Source organism: Malaya genurostris, chromosome 1, assembly GCF_030247185.1.
Source record: "Malaya genurostris strain Urasoe2022 chromosome 1, Malgen_1.1, whole genome shotgun sequence".
Taxonomy (NCBI): Eukaryota; Metazoa; Arthropoda; class Insecta; order Diptera; family Culicidae; genus Malaya; species Malaya genurostris.
This window is the reverse complement of record NC_080570.1, coordinates 123,798,908-123,814,534: the sequence shown is the minus strand read 5'-3', so window position 1 is coordinate 123,814,534 and position 15,627 is coordinate 123,798,908. Positions and strand designations below refer to the sequence as shown.

General features: G+C 35.7%; 1 protein-coding gene and 1 long non-coding RNA gene across 2 annotated transcripts; both read right to left on the bottom strand.

The window, feature by feature from the left end:
• Positions 1-1,084: 1,084 nt before the first annotated feature.
• Positions 1,085-2,508, bottom strand: LOC131425214 (uncharacterized). The gene is made up of 3 exons (XR_009228947.1): positions 1,585-2,508; positions 1,378-1,498; positions 1,085-1,315 (listed from the first exon to the last, which is right to left on the bottom strand). It is a non-coding gene; the product is annotated as an uncharacterized LOC131425214 (long non-coding RNA).
• A 4,165-nt stretch (positions 2,509-6,673) lies between these two features.
• Positions 6,674-15,572, bottom strand: LOC131425682 (nucleic acid dioxygenase ALKBH1). The gene is made up of 3 exons (XM_058587752.1): positions 15,451-15,572; positions 7,926-8,482; positions 6,674-7,819 (listed from the first exon to the last, which is right to left on the bottom strand). The coding sequence occupies exons 1-3, from the start codon at positions 15,559-15,561 to the stop codon at positions 7,441-7,443; spliced, it is 1,047 nt and encodes a 348-aa protein (XP_058443735.1). The 5' UTR covers positions 15,562-15,572; the 3' UTR covers positions 6,674-7,440.
• Positions 15,573-15,627: the final 55 nt, after the last annotated feature.

Below are 15,627 nucleotides of genomic sequence, written 5' to 3'. Positions count from 1 at the left end.
ATTAGAGTTGTTCCATTTTTTCTGTAGATGAGTAAGATCTTACTCATTTTTGAGTAACTATTTTTAAGCGTGTACGTAGGTTTCACCCTCCATTACGTCAATGTTACAATTATGCAAATGACGCATTGAAAGTTTGCAAAAATAATAAAATTAATCAACTAGTACGTGCGATTTTTGATATTCTGGTCATCCAGTTATGTCTCTGACCTTAACCACCCACTTTTCTTCGTTTAGGTAGACCGAAAATCAAAGTGTACTTACTTGTTTGTTATTTTAAAGTTGCTCCATTTTTCTGCGTGTAGCCAGGAGCCAGTAAAAACATGCGATTTTCAAAGTTTAAAGTGGCTTTTTATGAAATGGAAGATAAAAACTACGAAGAAACTCAGAAATGAAGGATTTGGACATTTACTGGAAAAAGGCAATAACCAAAATTTAGTTCAAGCAATCATTAAGAGTAAATCAGTAAGCTACTTGAGGGAAGATATGTAGAGAGGCAATTTTTCATTAGTAATTTGATCTATGAAAGTTAGAATCGAAAGGATGTTCTACACCATATTGTGATTGGGGAAGACAAATAGGTTTCGTATGAAAATCTCAAATATCGAATATTTTAGAGAAAGCCAGGTTACATCAACGTCGATCCTCTCTTTCAAGGTAATATTATGCATTTGCTAGGACCGAAATGGTGCAATCTATTATAAATTGCTGAAACGATTCGAAAAAAACTCAGGAGAACTCTACCATAAATGATTCATGCATTTAAACATAGTATTACTTCAGAAGTGACCGTAAACTAACAAGAAGCATGCACACTTAGAATAAATCGTGTAAATTTATAGTAGCGTCGTAATTCACTTAAATTTGTAAAGATAAGTCATATCGTTAACTTCACAGTTAATTTAGCTGAAGTTAACATCGATACAGACACAAAAATTATTTTTACATGTTCATAGATGTAATATTGTGTCATCACCGAAGAAATTACGGCATGCTTGAATTAAAGTCAAGCGTAAATTTCATTTTTTTCTGAAAGTGTTACTAAGTCATCTTACTCGACGACTATACGTGACCGTTCATTGCAAGCGTTTTCAAAACCTACATCTACACTCTAAAATGAGAAGAGGTAGCATCCCAGATATAGCACCATCGCGATGCATCGGTTTTTATTTTGTTCCGACAATTGACGGGTGACTTTGTTGAATTTCATTTCATACATGCAATTTAAAAATGGCATCGATTCGTTGATTAACTGGAAGTTATTAGATTTTTTTAACGAATGATATTTTGTTGTTTCAATTTTTTTCCGTCTGAGTGCCTGGTAAAAAAAAATCAGTTTAATAAAGATTGCATAGTATTTTTTTTATCGTTACAGCTAACCTCATTTCTAAAATTGATTAGAGAATTATCGATAATGAATCCGTATTTATTTGAGTTGTTGAAATAAAAACCCTGATGAGAATCGTGTAGAACCGAGTTAGCGTACGTCAGTTTCAATGAACTGTAAAAAAAGAGGTTAGATGAGACCAAAAAACAATATTGATGAACTATTAATGAATTAAAGAATGCATCTAGCATCTTACATACCATAACCACGGACTGTATATTCTATTGTGACAGATGTTACTATGACAGATATCATTCTCATCAGTTTATTATTTATCAGAATATCACACCAACGGTGAACGTCAATTAAATTGCGCAAATTGCGGCCAACGAAAGTGTTTTGAAACCATTCATTTTGGTTCCATAATATGTTATTAGAATCACTGCATAATTAAAACGATTTTTATCACTCCTAAATTAATACCTACACTTGCGTTCGACTGTGTACTTACACGTTGTACTTCGAAATATCATTGCCCAGGATGGCACCTGCCACAAATGCTGGCATGAAAAGAGCTAGTTTACAATAGGAAAAAAAATACAGGTGCTCAAGTACTCCATGGCTTGTAAGAAAAGTTTGCGTCTTATAAATGTGTATAAATGTAACAACAAGATGAAACACGCCGCACTACGGTTGTTAAGGGAATATACGAAGAATTTGAAGAAGTTTTGTACAGCAGAAAACGTTGTTTGTGCGCGCTGTTTGAACAACATCGGGAACTCTTTTCAGCGGCGACAGTAGAAAGCTTTTGAATAGCAAGTCAACCCATTGAGTCTTGGCATCGCAGTACGGGACGCAGTAAGAAAGTGAAATAATTCAAGCAAATCCATCATTTCGTCTTCAAGCAACGAAATCTTGCATAAGTGATAACGAATCTTATTTAACTTGAATTATTTGTGATAAATAGTCAAAAATTGTTAATGAAATCGTAATCAAAATATTTCGGAAAATTTTCTACATGTGTCTACCTGTACAGTCAGGCTCAAATGGGTTTACTTTATAATCGAGGCAGCATCAACATGAAACTACCAAGGTAGGTATTTTCTTTCATGTAAAGTATACATACCTACTCAGACGTATTCATAATTGCTATAACCAAGCGCCACTGAATGGCAGTTCCGTGTGTAATCAAAGGCGGCATTGCTTTTTTTTCTTACAATATATGTTTGCAAAAAGCAAGTCTTCAAAGAGTAAGCCGCGCTTTGGATTTGGTGTCGAATTGTACGACGTGATTCGGCAATGTTGACATGTGGTAAATTTCATATCATCTTGTGTTCACATGTTTCTATTACGCTGTTGTTTGCATATCCAAAAACTTCCGCTATTCGCTAGTAGATAGTTTTCTAATGTTAAGAAATTTGATCACTTACATCAAAGAGTGAGTGATTAGTTTGTCTGCTGTATTAATAATTTTATTACGGATGGAATGATCCCAAAACCCACATGATTTCTTTAAATTGAAAACTCTTACTCCCTAGTTAAGCTTGATATATTTGTTATAACCGAATTTTTACCAACCTCACTCATAAAGCCTGTTTGCTTCTCAAATAATATAGAAATGGAAAACGGGTATCAGATAAATTCATGCGTGCATAGAGACTTTAGTTTTTACCATGTCCGACCTCAACTTTAAACTTTAAAAATTCGAATATAACAGGTTACTCCATCTCCAATAAAATGGCCACAAGGCTTTCTTACAGCTCATTTACAACCACAAATGCTAAGTCGCCATTTTAAAATGTATGTGTTATTCAACACCAAACACCTACAATCAGACAGTTTTTAGTACGATTCAAACGATCAGTCAACTTCCGCCAACGTTAACGGGACTTCCCCGGTATTGTATATTAGTTTAAGATTTTCACTATTGAAATTTCATTATTGAAACGTATACACGTTTTTTGGGCACAAACTTCGAAAACGAATCTGACTTCATTCTAGTTTTTATTCAAAAATCAAAGAAAAAACTTTTATGGAGAATCCCGTAGTAATGCTAATGAAATAACTTGGAGTAGGCAGACCCTGTCAGCTTGGAGCGATCTCAATCTTCAGTTCAACAACGCCATCGAACGGCATTACATTCAACATATCATGTCAATTGTATGGGCTGCTGCTATTTTGGTGCGCACGAATTTGACATTTCTCTTCCCTACTTCTGTGTACGAGATTGGATGCGGACTCGCCTGAGGGCGCCATGTTTGCAAAAAAAAGGATATTGCCAATGATTTTTTCGGGAAATGTGAGAGCTGGATATCTTGTTAATATGATGTCTTTGGAGTAGATAATGCCAGAGACACCGCGAGATTGACGTGCGTTCGGGATGTGTATAGATATTAATTGATTTGATACCATTTGACCGTTTAAGATTTTGTAGTGTTGGAAATGACCATTTGGTTTCAAAAGATTGTGTTTGTATTCTAGAAAGTAGGGCAGCAGTTTAGGACACTTTTCTAAATAAGTTCTTTACGTTACCTTTGCGGTCCTTAAAAGGTCCGTTAGTGGCTTTGGGGTCCTGGAAAAGACTATTTGGTTACAAATGATTACGTTTGTATTCCAGGACGAAGGGTACCGTTCCAATTTATTTGCAAGTTTGAACCTTGGCCTAGAAAAAATCAATCCAGTATAATCGTAGAACAAGTTTCACAATCGCTCATATATTTCAATATTTCATACATTTCAATATTTGAGTAAATGAAACTATCAAAATGTAGTACGGGACTAATTTCTGGCTTCCAGAAGAGCTAAATTGTGGAATTCTCTACGATATTAAACACTGTAAAGAATATTTTACTGGAGCTTGTTTAAAATAACAAAACAGTCAGTAGATTTAAAAAGATTATTTCTGTTAATTTTAAGCTAGAATATGATTGAATTCAATTTCGCCTTTTTTCTATGTTGAAAATTATCCTTTATTGCATGTCAACAAAAGTTGAGTTGATGTTCATATCTATAATCTTATTTGTGTTATGATACAACTAAGTTTCTTGTTTGAATAAACCGTATCAGCTTTATTCCCTTATAAACAAGAAAATTTTTCTTTTCAATGATCAAAAAAGTTTGCACGTGTTTTAGAAGGAAAAGTTATGTGCTTCTTTCGTTTCCTCGAAGCTTTTCTACAATTCAAGTGTATGTATAATTAAAAATATTACCAATCCTGCATAACATTACATAACACGTTTTTAATATAAAATATTCGCTGCAGGATCACTGCAGGACTGATGAAGCACTGATTCATTGGGTACAATGAAAATTAATATACGAGGGGCTAGAATGTGGCATATGAAAAATTCTATCGTCCCACGACAAAAGCGCCCAACTGCTGTTGGGAGCATTTAATAATTTGGAAATGAATAAAAATCGATATAAAATCAGTTTAAAAGATGACCCAGAAAATTAGTTTGAAAGAAATCGTTTTATTTTCTTATTGACAATGAATGTATGATTTTAACAAACAAATGCATATGCTTACAGTTTAGATTTCTGTCTTATCATTTATTTCAACTGTTAAGTTTATAAATTCAAAGCACTATAAACACAGACTAACAGACATGACAGTATAAGTAAATTCTTATAAAAATAATTTTTCGTGATGCACTAGTTCCACCTATATTGTACTGCGCGAACTATTTACTATCTGTACACCCCTTGTGTTATGTAAAAGTTTTTTCAGTAGTTGGTTCCTCCTCGTTTGTCACTACCGATCAGCTGCTTGCAGGGATGCCTGATTTCATCATAATATTTAAAAATGAATCATCACAATAAATTATTGGATTACGTTGATGTTAATATATTTAACTTTTTTAGCGATGTTGGAAGGTAACCATTTATTTATCTCAACGTTGTTCATCTAGACTATTTTTTATTGTGTTGGTAGTTTTCACCCGAAATTAAGTGGCGGCAGACCAGAAGCAAATAAATATTGTAACAAAACGGGTTAGATTTTGTCTTGCGTTGGAGGATGAGAAATAGGCACAATTATGTATATAGTTTTGGCAATATGTATTAAATCTGTATCCTGCATGAAATTCGCATGGACGTATACAAATCAATACATTACAGGTAATTCTGTATGAATGGCAATTCTGTTGATAAATGAAAAAAATAAACACAGTCTAGATGACAGACAGGATGTTTTTGATAGGGTAACGTGGCGCCATCATGACACATGTGAGTACTGTCCTAAATAAAGGAATATTCGAAATGACCGTTAAAATGATTGAAGAATCTAATTTGAGTGTCCTGTCTGTTAGTCTGTGCTATAAATATTACCTTTATCTAAAGTTAGTTAACTTTAAACTGATTTTGCAAGCCAAATGTAAAAGGTGATTTTTTTGAGGTTAGGATTTTCATGCATTAGTATTTGCTCAGATTTTTTGAGGTTATGATTTTCATGCATTATTATTTGCTCAGTATGCTCTGACATTTCATCATGAATAGACTTACTAACGAGCAACGCTTGCAAATCATTGAATTTTATTACCAAAATCAGTGTTCGGTTCGAAATGTGTTTCGCGCTTTACGCCCGATTTATGGTCTACATAATTCTGGTTGAATGGCTACGTAAATAAGCAAAATTGCCGCATTTGGAGTGAAGAGCAACCAGAAGCCGTTCAAGAACTGCCCATGCATCCCGAAAAATGCACTGTTTGGTGTGGTTTGTACGCTGGTGGAATCATTGGACCGTATTTTTTCAAAGATGCTGTTTGACGCAACGTTACAGTGAATGGCGATCGCTATCGTTCGATGCTAACAAACTTTTTGTTGCCAAAAATGGAAGAACTGAACTTGGTTGACATGTGGTTTCAACAAGATGGCGCTACATGCCACACAGCTCGCGATTCTATGGCCATTTTGAGGGAAAACTTCGGAGAACAATTCATCTCAAGAAATGGACCGGTAAGTTGGCCACCAAGATCATGCGATTTGACGCCTTTAGACTATTTTTTGTGGGGCTACGTCAAGTCTAAAGTCTACAGAAATAAGCCAGTAACTATTCCAGCTTTGGAAGACAACATTTCCGAAGAAATTCGGGCTATTCCGGCCGAAATGCTCGAAAAAGTTGCCCAAAATTGGACTTTCCGAATGGACCACCTAAGACGCAGCCGCGGTCAACATTTAAATGAAATTATCTTCAAAAAGTAAATGTCATGTACCAATCTAACGTTTAAAATAAAGAACCGATGAGATTTTGCAAATTTTATGCGTTTTATTGTTTAAAAAAGTTCTCAAGCTCTTAAAAAATCACCCTGTATTATGAAAATAATTTGTGAAGAAATTGACAGGAGCACACAAATAAAACTATTTGTTATTTTTGTCATAACATATATTAATACAAACTAATCCACTGCGAAAAATCAAATATCTAGTTTTGTACTTTTGTATTTGGTCGTTGGTGACAGCAAAATTTAGTAACTTTCACAATATTTTTCTCTGCGTATAACTTTATTTGCGTTCGTTTGGTGCAAATGTCGCACTGCGAAAAGTGCATACGTCCCACGTCAAAACGAATAACATGAGAAAGGTGCCACTAGGTAGGTAAAACAGGATTTTGCTTTGCGGGTTCGTTTCAGACTTTTCAAGCGAAAGCGATACAAGCTCTGTTTCATTACAAAAATGAAAATTGAACGTTGTCCTTGATCATTACATTGATTACACGAGTCATTGAAACTGTCATTACTAAAAAATAATATCATTTTAATGAACGTGAAATGGTGCAGTAAAGACGAGATTTCTATCAAATTTGAAATACATCATTACTTAGTCATAATTAAAAATGACAAAAATAATGCTCGTGTAAGGGCCGCTATTAGGTTAAAAAAACATGATATAATTAATCTAATCCTAACACAAATGATTTTACATGTTCGGAAAAGTTGAATGAAAGAACGAAAGAATTACTATTGATACCACATGTGAATTTTACTCATTCCGTAGGATCAGAAGGCACAATTCACAACAAAAAATTCAATGTTCAAACAAACTTTCCTCGAATAGCTGAAAATTAGATATTTAATCCCATGTTGAATATCTCCTCCCGCCCTGGCAATAGCTCTCATTTACAGATGATTTTCTCCCTCATTTAAAACTTGCCTAATATTGATGTTGATTCGGCTATTACTAATGTAATCAACGAAGTGATGACTCTGCGGTGAACCCGTTTGACGGCAATCGTTCCAAACGGCGGTCGAAATGGCGCTATTGCCCAGAGTAGTTTGGCCTTCCGGTTCCCCTAATGACTGACCTCCTTGCTGTTTCGCCTCGACCCAGAGCTGTTGCACCAGCTCGCTGTTGTCGGAGAAAACTCTCGGCACCGCATGGTAGCATAGCCGGCTGGCTTCGGTCATAACGATAACGTCGCCACTTCGCAGCAGCAGTGCATCCGGCCGTTCGTCCTTGCTGGGTCCTCCGATCAGAAATACTGCCGGCTGGCCAAAACTGTATGAATGGAAAAACTTTATTTTTCGTGATTTCGTTTTCGCCTAACATGTAGATATAACCGAGAGATTCTGTGGATAGCAAATGAAAATTAAATTATACAAACCTGAACGAAAACAGTGGTGCCTCAAGGTTCCTCTCGGAATGGTCGGTGTGTCCCGCCAGAGTACTGCCGAGTGGATAATAATTTACAATGGCTGCTTGAGGTTGGAACTGCCCGAAACCAAGTGCAGTGGCAAAATGTCGACACATGTTAGCTAAGTCATCCGGGAACTCCGATCGAGCTGATTCATCGTAAATTTTATTCGTCCAATCGTAGTGATATCCTAAAGTGGTCCACCTGAGACTTTTCAGGAGCTTGCTGCGTTCGCGTGGTTCTTGAATCGATTGACTAATGCTCCACCAATCGAACACTATCTCTTGATGGTTTGAGTCATGGTGAGTTGAATATCTCTTGATATCACAATCGGTGAAGTTAGTACGATTAGGTTGTTTTGGATAGTGACATAAACTGCGCGCTATCCAATACCGCTGAGCATGTTTCGTAAACGGATTACTAATTATTAGCAGGCCAGGCCGGTCTACTACCTCGAATACACGCCATGAACTGCTGTCGATGACACCGGGGAAGGAGTCATTGCGAACGATTGAGTCGGAAATGTCCTGAAAAATGTTCAGTAAAGAACAAAGTTTTATAGTTTCATTATTACATTGAGTTACGGAATCCGGAAATGGGAGTCAAAATTTCAATTCAGCAAAACATGACACCTTAACTTAAAGTTTCCGCAATAGAAGACAATTGATTGAACTAACTATTCGCGAAATGTCTTGCTTTGAGTAATCAAATAACGCACCGTTTTGTCGAATTTTACCTGGTCTTCGAGTAGAAGATTTTATTGGATTCCAGCAAAAATTTGAGAGCTGGATATCTTGTCAATATGATGTCTTTGGTTCTAGTCAGGTAAATTTTCATCAATTCAACAATGTGATTGTTTTGATTCAACGTCTATTGAAATAAAAATTGGATAAAAATTTTCAAATAAAATAGAAGTATTTGCTTCGGATTTTCGTTGCGCTATATCATTTTTCAAATAGATGAATATTTTAAAAATTTGATCTATTAGAGACACATCAGTCGCCTCAAGTAGCACGTTCCCCTGGTTATTTTTTGAGTAGAGACCCCGTTATAATAAAAGACGCACGAAGAGAAAATCCGTCAAACTGAGCCCCCTGCCACTGCACCAGAGATAGCAGATCTGCAGAGTTGTCTGTAAATCTGCAGATTTCGTATATAGTGCTGCAGCCATTGTTTGTTGCAGACTTTTTCACAAACTGCCCTGCACGATCTTTTTGATTTGACAAATTCTAGAATTCTATTTCAGTGAAACTTTGTAATTACACCCGGTGAACGACAATTATAGGTTAAAGTCGGAGTTAAAATAACGACGTATTTTCTTTTTGTTTTTTGGCATATTAGACAATTTAAAAGGATATATTCAAAACGACGTTATTTTATGAGTCAAAATTTTGAAGAACAGCCGAAATTCGCAAAATCTCATGAAAGATCTGGTTTGTTAGAGCATTTCTCGAAATGAGAATAACCTGGTGTTTGCCAAATAAATCTGGACTATTGGCAACTCTGGATGTATCTACCGAAACACGGTAATAAGACTGATCAATGAAATAACAGAAATGAAATTTTCATAAAAAGCACTCGTATACGGATGTTGTGTGTTGAACATCATTATCACAACAAAAAATGAGTAAAATCGATCCTCAATTCCCATTCCGACTAAATCAATATTGGCGACCTGTAATTCCGAGTATTTTTGTCTTTCGTCCGTCATGGTTTCATATGTATCCAAGTAAATTTAGTCAAAAATCTATATTATTCCGAAAGTCTGCAGAACATCTATGGAACTTTCGAAAATCAGTAAGAGGCTCTTTTTTTCATTTGCGTTTCGTCTTCAACTCATCAAATTGATCTAGTAGTGCTCCTTAGCACCTCAACTTTTCAGACTACAGTTGAGTACGTAAACGTAGAGACGTAGAGTACAACTGTACTTGAATGTTGCTGATGAATAAGTCTAGTCTGACGTTTCGACGTTTTTTTTTGTCCCGGCTTGGCGGTTCAATGTATAGGGTGCTGGTCTTACAAACTAGAGATGGTCGGGTATCGGGTATTTTACCCGAAACCCGACCCGTACCCGTACCCGACGGGTTTTTGGTCGGGTACGGGTAAAAATTTTTATTTTCAATCGGGTACGGGTAAAAAAATTTACCGCTCACTCGGGTACGGGTCGGTTACGGGTAAATTTTTTTTTCGGATCGATTACCCGACCATTTGTACTTCACATAAATATGTTCACACGTTGACGAGATTTTTTCATTGCAAAACAGTTCTTCCGAAAAATAATCAATTTGATTCAAGGGGTTTTGACATTCGCGCCTAGGACCAGACCTGTCAACTGGCATCTTTTTCCAGAAAAAACATTTTTTTCTTCATTTAAAAAAAGATGTCATAGTTACGAGAAAAGTTATGTGAATATTTCCCGCCCTACTTTGTTTATACCATATTTAATAAGACACACTGCCGTAGCTCTATGATGTTGCGGTCGGAATCTACTTTTCACGTAGGTTTTAATGGACTGCCATTTTAAAACTGTTTAATGCACAATTCAGTAAAAATTATTTGATTCATATACTGCCCATACTTGCATGTCAGTCTCATATCGATTTTCGCCAATTTTGAGTTAGCTTGAGGAATGGAGTCTTTCCTCGATATACTCTCAGAAATTGCAATGAAAGTTGAGGGTTTGTTCAGTAAAATATAAAAAAGTATCAACTCATTTTTGTGTCCCATATGCTAAAGTATATCAGTCCCATTCAGTGCAAAATTTCAATAATTTCATTTGTTGCAATATTGGAACAGCAAAGGTGTATTACCGATATTTCATGTAATAATACCAAGATTTAGCATGAGGGAGCAAAGCAAAGTCTTGGCATTACATTCCTTTCGTGGAGTTTGGCCTTTCTGTTTCAACAGACTTCGCAGCCGATTCTTAGCGTACAGAATCATTGCATGGCTAGTACTATGGATCCTACTGACACTAAGAATCCTTCCAGGTCGGAGCTCGAACATACGACAGCTGGCTTGTAAGACCAGCGTCCTATGTATTGAACCGCCAACCCGGGACCAGCATTAGGGAGCACAATAAATAAAAAAAATTCGGAAATAAACTTTTGATCGTCTTTTTCTCAACATGCCGATTTCCCATATGGGACTGATATGCAAGTATGGGCAGTATATAAAATGTAGTGTAGTACTCATATCACATTCAGATACCAGAAAACTGTTATTTTAAATATTGGTTGGAGATTTTCAAAATTTTCATAAAAATCATTAGGATTCTTACCATAAAAACCACCAGCTACCGATAACATCGTGGGTGTGGGTTTGTGAAGCTTACAAAACGGGCATAGTTGACAGATTAATTTAAATCAAAATCATAATTCATTTTGCTTTGTAGTAAAAAATTGTAACCAAAAAAATTTCCTACGAATGTTCAAACTACTTACACTTGAAGGACTCACTGTTCACCATGTTCAAAATTGAATTTTTCACACCGGGAATACACGTACATTGTTTGATTCTTTGGTCAATTCACGTAAACGAACTGATAACACACTATTCATTTTAGGGGATGTTCGCATAACATTCATTTTCGTCACGTATAATATTCAATTTGACATTTGGAACTATTTTACGTGATTTTTCAAGTGATTCGAATGTGAATTTTTATTTGTGTGTCAAGATAACGAGCACGCTTACTTGTGGTTCCAAAGAATTGGATCAAAAGTCGCACTGTTTCGTAAAAACCATACCTACCCAAAATTGAATACAACGGGTATTACGACATTTCGGGTAAATATGCTTCTCGAAAAATTTGAGTTGATATTACCCCCTTTTGTTGACATTTGTAAATGAGTATAAGGTACCAAAGACATTGGAAATCTACAGGGTCCGCCATCTAACATTTATTTTTTAACTAGCGGTTATTTCGACATTGGTAACCTCAATGTCACTTCTGATTTGACAGAAACTTAGTTGTATCCTTTCGCTGAACGAAAATGGTTGTGTATACGCTTGAGGACCGCGTGAAAATAGTGCAGTTTTACTTTCAAAATCATGGTAACGTTGCGGAATGTGTGCAAAAAAATCATCTTCTCGGATGAGGCACATTTTCATCTCGGCGGGTATGTTAATGAGCAAAATTGTCGCATCTGGGGACGGAAAACCCGCACGTCATCATTGAGAAGCCGATCTCAGAGAGTGACGGTTTGGTGCGGATTTTTGTCTGGCGGCATCATTGGGCCTTTTTTCTTAGAAAATGAGGCAGGAACCGCCGCCACGGTCAATGGCGAGCGGTACCGCGCCATCATTAGCGATTGGTTCTTCCCGTTACTTGAAGAGGAAGACTTGGACACCTTTTAGTTCCAACAAGACGGCGCTCCGTGCCACACAGCCAACGCTACGATCGATCATCTGTGCACAGTCTTCGAAGATCGAATTATCAGTCGAAATTCGGATGTCGTTTGGCCGCCTCGGAGCTGTGATTTGACACCGTTAGACTATTATCTTTGAGCGGCTGTCAAAGATAAGTGTTATGTGGACAAGCCAGAGACAATTCAATCCTTGAAGGATAACATTCGTGCATCCATAGCTGAAATAAAGCTGCATACAATCGAAAATGTATTAAAAAGCTGGACCGACCGTATGGCGTACTGCAAGGCCAGCCGAGGCTGCCAATTGAATGAAATTATATTCCACAATTACCCGGAAGGATTGTACTTTAATATGAAAAAATAAATTTTGAATTCGAATGAGCCGTTTGTTTTTTTTGCATGTTTAAAAAAAAGTTACATTACATTATTCATGCTTCACAGTGTATTGATATGTTTAAAAGTAAAGAAGCATTTTAATGTTTTTTTCTTACCAACTAGAGCCTGATACGGCTCGATATCTAAAACACTTTATTTTTTCCATACTGAATTTTGGTAAAATTTTTACTACTCATTCGGGTCGGGTACAGGTAATTTTTTATCGGGTACGGGTCGGGTACGGGTAAAATTTTTTATTTTTTATCGGGTACGGGTAATTTTTTTTTATTATTGATCGGGTACGGGTCGGGTACGGGTAATTTTTTTAATTTTTAATCGGGTACGGGTCGGGTACGGGTAAATTTTTTTGCTGATCACTCGGGTACGGGTCGGGTTCGGGTATAAGAATTTCTATACCCGACCATCTCTATTACAAACCAGTTGTTCGATCCCCGACCTGTAAGGACTTTATACATTTTCAAATCCAGTGATTCAAATGAAATCGAAACGAAAGATAAGTTTTAGACTTGTGGACATCCTGTAATAGTATGTTCACATTAGCGCTGATATCAAGTGATATACGGATAAACTTGATATCCGATGATATCATGTGCGATATCACTTGATACCCCATACAATTTGATGTCAACGCGTATCACCATTTTGACATGATATCCGGGATATCATGTCGAGTTGTCAAAAATCGCAACTAGCAACACGGATTATGGCATTGAACGCACTCATTAATGAATGTCACTTTGAGAGTGACAATAAACGATCATTAAAATTTTGATTTTATCAACGAATATTGGCGTTCGGAGACCAATAAATGCGAAACTTCAATTATTGATTGAATTTTAAGAGAGAAAGGTAATATTACTGACCCTATTTCAATGAAATGACAACCTTATTGTCAAACGATGTCATATCGTTCATATGTTAACACTTCGACGTGATATGCATATCATCTAAGTCTATAAGAAGTTTTTTAAACGTTGTATTTTAATAGTTTGTGTAATAGACAAGCTAACAGCAATTATATATGTGTCAACATTGAGCCCCTTATTATCAACATGTAACAAATAAAAACTTTCAAAAGTTTTTGAATAAAGTCAAGTCTAGAAGAAATAAGTTACACACCACACTTTTGAACATAATAATGCACTTAACCGTTGATAACAAAAAAAAAATAAAAATAAATTTTCGCTGGCGTTTTTCGTGAGTTTGTTGATCGTTCGCATTTAAAGTAGCAAAATATCGTGAGCAGATTTCTAAGCTCTAAACATATGATAATGTTTTTGCGCATTTAATGCTTTATTAGACTCCTACGAAAAAAATGCACAGTCCGTTTCCCGCAGTACATACATACAAATAAATCCAGTATATGAAATCTAGTGATGTCACTTATGCAGATGTATACCTTAATTTACAGATTTCTGACTAATGCCGCAGATATTTAAGGATTGTACTTATCAAATGTTAATTGAACATTTTTTTAAATTCGTATCTTTAGTGCATTTAACTTTCACTTTTGTACGATGAAATCGATACATTTTTCACTGTCACTGCAACAATTTAATCAAACAAACTTTTTAACCTGCTTAAAAATTTAACCTTTTAAACCTGCTTAAAAATTTAACCTGGCATCTCTGATATGCACGGTGTATGGCATTTGTACTAATATTAGTGTGTGAGCAAAAACTTCCTGTCAAAATTTTTAGTGCTAGAGTTTAAAAATTCATAGCATTGGCAATATTGAGTTTTTTTTCACACAATGGCCTGCGGTACTGCAGGCGACTCATTGCAAATGAGTACATTTTAACATCAGACGAAAGCGATAACATTTTTCTGTCCACTCTCATAACTAACTCTCAGCAAATATTTTAGAATTTGTCTTCAAAGTGATTTTCTCTTCAAAGTGAATGTTGACTTGGTTTATTGGCCGTTATAAAAAAAAAACGCGACATGTTCAGGCTGTTAGCAACACTGCTTTATTTCATATGGAGATCTACAACTGTGTTTCAATCGCATCTAGTTCTATTTTTCGAGCTCAAATTTGAAACACGAATTGTATAGTTCTAATTTACTTGTGTGTAAGGAAATAAGGCAATTTCAGAAATTATCAATATAAAATGTAAATGTTTGCACTGAATAATACAGTTTCATTTCAAAACACTCTAGCTCACTATCATCCAGAAATTCTTCTAAAGAAAGTTCGTAACAAATATTCGTATCGCTTTTGAAATCATTAATTTTGTTTGTTTGTTTCTAATTTTAACTAATACATAACACACAATACAGTTACTGAAAACAATAGAACAGATTTTAAGTCTTCGCAATAAAATCATCAAGCTGCAGTTTATTTAAACAATACGGAAACCATTCATTTTAGAACAGATAGGGTAACAAAGGTATTTTGGCTCGCTTTAGGATCGATTTTATTTTGACCCACTTTGTAAAAATATCCACCAAATGTTTTAATATCTTTGAAAAATCCTTTCGCAATAGGTAATTTAATGTGATTAGCTTCAAACTGATGCAACATGGATTACCTAAGATCGATTGAATCCATATAGTTTGTTAGGTGGGCCAAAATATATGAAGTGGCCAAAATACCTCTGTTACCCTATTTCAAAATATATGAAGTGGCCAAAATACCTCTGTTACCCTATCACAGCGTTTCGAATGCCTTATATGCTGGTATATATCTTCTACGTATCGCAATATTCACACAGCCCTTTTTTATTTACCTTCAACCGGGAATCTAGTCCGTTTTCATTGTGTTTACTGAAATCTATCACGTTCTGAAGGCTTGGCACAGGGTTCCTCGCCTTATAATATTTAAATGCCTCATTGAACATTATATGCAAAAATCAACAGTTCACACTCATTTTATTTTCACGAAACCAAGATATTCGTAAACTTAT

Coding starts and splice junctions, on each gene's coding strand:
- LOC131425682 (XM_058587752.1), bottom strand. CDS start 15,561: ATGTTCAATGAGGCATTTAAATATTATAAGGCGAGGAACCCTGTGCCA. Junction 8,483..15,450: donor GACTAGATTCCCGGTTGAAG/GTAAATAAAAAA, acceptor AACATTTTTCAG/GACATTTCCGACTCAATCGT. Junction 7,820..7,925: donor GCACCACTGTTTTCGTTCAG/GTTTGTATAATT, acceptor CCATTCATACAG/TTTTGGCCAGCCGGCAGTAT.